Source organism: Eucyclogobius newberryi, unplaced genomic scaffold, assembly GCF_026437365.1.
Source record: "Eucyclogobius newberryi isolate DKJ021-1_F unplaced genomic scaffold, fEucNew1.0.hap1 SCAF_2, whole genome shotgun sequence".
Taxonomy (NCBI): Eukaryota; Metazoa; Chordata; class Actinopteri; order Gobiiformes; family Gobiidae; genus Eucyclogobius; species Eucyclogobius newberryi.
In genome coordinates, this window is record NW_027315834.1 from 44,812,371 (window position 1) to 44,817,370 (window position 5,000).

The following is a 5,000-nucleotide window of genomic DNA, read 5'->3' on the forward strand; positions in this document are numbered from 1 at the left end:
AGTGGTGATATAAGAATACAAGGGGGCCTAAATTTAACCTGCAATGAGAGGAAGTGCCTGTGTGACAGTCGGCCGTGCGCCAGGGCTCGTACCGGGTCATCCTATCTGCTGGCCTGTGCGCACATGTCGCCGCGGGCCCACCGGATCCCCTTACATACAGCTACTCCGGGTCAGTCCCTCATGGCACCAGTAGACATGCCATTGGCCAACACACTGCAAACACTACACAGCCAAGAAGAGCACGAGTGAGAGACCGCCTAGCGAAATGACATCAACACAGAACCATTAATTATACCCCAAATAGCAAACTGGTTCTTGCAGCATCTCAACCGTCCATGTTCATGATTCAATTTAGCTGCAAGGAAGTTTGGGCTGCACGGTCTAACACACACTAAAAATGTGTCACTCCTCCACCGTGCATAATGATCTAAAGAGCCCCTAACAAGTTTAAATATTACTTAACACTGCACACATTCATAGCCAGTGCCTCCTTAACCCTGACCCGCTCTCTTTTTTCCCTTGAAATCAACCCAAAGTCCCCGAGCTAAGCCCTCAGCCTCCGCTCAGATCGGCACCAACCCCCTGCCATATTTTTTCTCTCTCTTTCCTTCTCCTCTGCTCTATATGCCGAGCTCTGTTCCAAGCTGATGACGTGAGCCAACAAGAGAAGCTTTGGAGCCGCTAGCCTGGCAGGCAGCCTAGATTGCATTTGCGCTTGTCGCTGTCACAGTCTCTCACTTTTAACTCCTTCCCGTCTGGATACCACAACTCATAGTGTATCTTTAAAACAAAAAAGATGTATCCTCTTCCTAACAAGTCTAAATCTTAGAACGCAAGCTGCATTGTACAGCAATTATACCACTATAACTCTCTTTGACTTCAAATCTTTAGCACCCCGGACACTCTCCTTCCTTCTCTCTGTAAATACGTCTGGAGCAGAACATAAAAAGGCCAGAGTGAGTGAATTAGAAGGTCAGCAGCAAGCCTCTGGGAGAGCCATGTTTCTTTTGTCAGGAGGCGAATCGAGACAGAGAGGGGGATTAAGAAACCAATGGGACAAAGGGGGTTATGGTAGCAAAATTAGCTGGAACTGTTTGGAAGACTAGTTAACTTGTGTTTTAGTAAGGGGAATCTGCGTTCATGCTAAAAATATCAGGTCTGAAACTCTTTAAAACTGGACAAATCTCATTTGAAGCAGCTAAATATACAAGCTTTTTAACTTCTAAAATTGTTCATGTACACAGAGGCAGGTGGGCAGTGAGGATACTCCCTTCTCGAGCATCCCTACCCCCAAACAAAAGAGGGGGGACTGGGCAGCAAACAGCAACTGACATAAAACAGGCTTTAAAGGCCCAGTAATGAGAACCATCTGAGGCTCAGAGGAGAGCTGATCCACACTGCTCTGAGCCTGTGGAAAGGGCCTGGGGAAGCAAGGCATGGCAGCTAAAGGGGATTATTGCAGAAAGCTAAAGGAAACCCAAAACACGTCCTGCTCCAGGGATGGAAGAAAGGAACGACATGAGGAAACTGAAGTGGCTCTGTGTAGTCTACGGCGGCTAGACCTTGTGCTGCACCAATTCAAAAACATGCCTGTCCCAAGCTGCTTTTATTTACTTTTATTTTACAGCAAACAACAATCCTCTATTACAAGGGCAATGATGAAAGGAAGAGCAGCAGAGTGGAGCTGTGTTCAAAGAGCCAGGAGGGAGGAATGTATGTGTATGTGGGAGAAATACACCACCCTGCTTCACTGGAGTTTTATTACAGAAGGGAAGAAGGGGCCCCCACAATCACTGCCTCATCACCACAAGTATGAGAGATGAATGTGTGCGGAAAAGAATGAAAGAGAGAGGACAGACAAGAAGCAAGAGAAGGAAGCCCATGGAAACTGTCCCTATGATAAAAGGCATATTTACCTGAGAGCCCCACAGGGGCCGAATATGTTGTTCCTCCAGTGTCACTGGATGAAGGTCCAGAGTCTGGAGAATCTAGACAGAGGAGACAGAGACATGTGTGAGTGAACCGTGTGTGGGAGAGAGGCTAAGCGGCAGCTGTGAGGCCATCAATCACCTGGTGAAATCAATGCCTAATGAAGACGCTGACGAGCAGGCTCACACTCTCACACACCGAAGACTAACGTTGCACACTTTCTTACACCCCTGATAATCCCCCATAATCCACTGCATGAGAAACTGTAGGTCTCCATCTCTGCTCAGACAAGCTGCTGATCTCCTGCTAATGGCCTAGGTCGAACACTTTCTGGCCCTTACTCAATAACCAAACCAAATGCACATCTAACACTTCTGTCTGACGGAGGCAGGACCTCAATTTACTCTTTAGATGATAACAATAGTTTTCAGTTTAGCATGTCTAAAAACATTTTAAAACGCAGGTCCCAAACTCAAGGTGGAAAAATGTTCAATCTGGCAAAAACAATGAACCAAACACAGATTCAAAGAGCAGTATTGAAAGCATAACACAGTACATTTTCTTAATAGAACGCTTGATGGCCAGCGGGAGAAAAATAGAACTACTCATTCACTCAACCTCTCTTTGCATTTGAAAAAACAAACTACAACTTAGACTTGTGATGTAGGCTAGTTTCAACATGACACCTGAATGGAGCTTTAACAAAACTGCTGTGTGTGTGGAACAGAGGCACACTGCTGGAGCAGACGAGCGCTACTGCAGAGCTGCCTCTGGGAGCTTGGCATTCACTAATGATACATTCCTTTCACTGCACGTAAACTGGCCACTGCACCTACATCCACTAAGCACTGTGGCCACTGAATTATAAATCCTCAACAGCAGCCTTTTATCACCAGGAAGTGAAAAGTAACTATACATGTCTACCAAAGGTTTTCTGTCAGTTCTGGTGACTGAGGTAGGATCTGCCCTTCCTGGGGTTGTACTGAACCAGTTTCACATTGCAAACGCAGAACTTTGGCTACATGAATAAACAGGGCTGGGGTTACTGTGTGTACATTTATAACAGGCACTAATAAACTGGAACGCAAATGACCTTCCGGCTGGAGCATGGGTCACTTATTGTCGCACTGTGGTCTGACAAGGCTGAATTCAAGTGGCAATAAAGCCGGTGTGTCCATAGGCTCCAGCACTCGCCCTGGCCTGCTCCCTGCCCTCGCCCTCCGGACACGGCCCGTGCTGCTGTGGTCCAGGGTACACAGCAGCCTCGCAGGTTATCATTGGCTGCCAACGATCTGGTCTCCCGGGCAACAGTTCACAGCTGACCACAGAGTCGAGGGGGCATCAGAGTGAAGCTAAACAGGCTGTGATTTATATTCCCCAGAGCTGGAACAAGGTAGCATTTGATGTGTGTGTACTTTCATATTGACCACTGCCTCTAGGACTGGACATGTTTAGGTCCACTTCCTGCTCAGTGCAATCATAAAACCAGTGCAATAAATCTAAGCCTGGTCTCCCTGTGTCACTGTCAAGTCAACAGAGTAGATTTTCTGAACTATTATTTTGATCATCTTGAACAGGAGCTATGCAGACAAAGTTCATACGTATAAAGCATGATAAACGGCAGTAATAGGAAATATGAGTGACAACTCTCTGAGGCACAAGGGAAATCCCTCATTTGACTACATTTCTTTTGATTGCTAAAATGGGCTAGCCTGGAACTAGCCATCTCTTTATTAACATGTTTTCACACTAACACTATATTTTGGTGTCATGTTTCATTCAGCATATGGTAATGGCCTGTGTTTTGCAGATGCATTACCACTAGAATAAAACATAGCAGTAGCAGTGGGGGCGGGGTTGGAGAGACCCCAGCTGCTGTTGCAATGACTTCCTATTGTTTCCATTCACTCAAAGCCACTTTCTCCTTCTCCTGGCTAAAAGGCCGTCTGCCTGCTCGGCTAACTGGTCATTGTCTAACACTGTGCTTTTCCTGCGCTGACAGCTACACAGAGCTCTGAACAGAGAAGGGGAAAGAGTGAAGTTAAAATGGTCCCATGAGTTTGAGCATAAACAGCTTCTTGTTAAGTGAGACTCAAAAGGCCGTATTACTGAAGTTTCTATAATTGTTTGTATGTGTGTGTTTCGCTGTTTCCATTGCTTTTTAATTTCAGGGATGAATACTGAGAATTGTTGAAGATACAAAAGGGACTTTCCAGAGGGCTTGTTTATATCCTCCAACCATATAATGCTGTATGCAAAGAATCAACTGACAGGCAAGGGACGGTGTAGAAAGTGCTGCATTTGGGCGGATGTAAAATTACACTGGATTACTTCTCAAAATTACTGAGGAATCCATGAGTGACGTGTCATGGTGACACAGAGCCATAAACCCAGCAGCCTTCAGCTTTAATCTGTCGATTAATTCATCTGATAAAACCAGACTGGCTCCAGAGACGCTGCCGTCTGTCTGCGATTCACAAAAGATAGATGTAAACACAAATAGCTCTTGCTCCTGAAGACACACAGTGTGGCACTGGTGGTGTGCTGTATCACTTTGTGCTGCTTGGTCCTGACTGCCAGCCAGGGAGAAGTGTCCAGCTTTGAGCACACCCTCCACTGCATCATAAATCACAACAATCCCACACACAGACACTGGGAAAGTCTTTTTTACCGCATACATATTAGGAAAATGGAAAACCAAGACATCATAATTCTGCCATAGGCTCTTACACAGATATTATTACATTATTAAAAGCGTGATCTTACCTGGTGGTTTAAGATAATCCATGGGATAGCGAGAGTAGGGAGGAGGAGGAGACTCTGGAGAGAGAACAAAGCAGTGGATGAGAAAAGACATTAACTTTATGATAAGAATGGTCATTCTTCAGGGAGAAGGTTTGTGTCTGTCAGCTCTGCTCTCAGAGACGCAGAAAGGGCCGGCTAGGCGGCTATTGCCTTTCATTGGCAGGCAGATAAACAGGGGGCCGCCTGGCGCCAGCAGGGCCACTATCAGCGTCTAGGACAAACTGAGATACAGGCCTCTTTTGGCCCGGGACACTGCACACACACAT

The 5,000-nt window shown here is 46.1% G+C and overlaps 1 protein-coding gene across 1 annotated transcript in view; it reads right to left on the reverse strand.

Annotated features, from left to right (window-relative positions):
• The window catches only part of smad7 (SMAD family member 7), a 13,952-nt gene that overhangs the window by 7,780 nt on the left and 1,172 nt on the right, over positions 1 to 5,000 (reverse strand). The window contains exons 2-3 of the mRNA XM_072453215.1: positions 4,696 to 4,749; positions 1,917 to 1,988 (exon numbers count right to left, since the gene is read on the reverse strand). Coding sequence (XP_072309316.1) covers positions 1,917 to 1,988; positions 4,696 to 4,749 — 126 coding nt within the window. The remainder of the gene's footprint in view (positions 1 to 1,916; positions 1,989 to 4,695; positions 4,750 to 5,000) is intronic.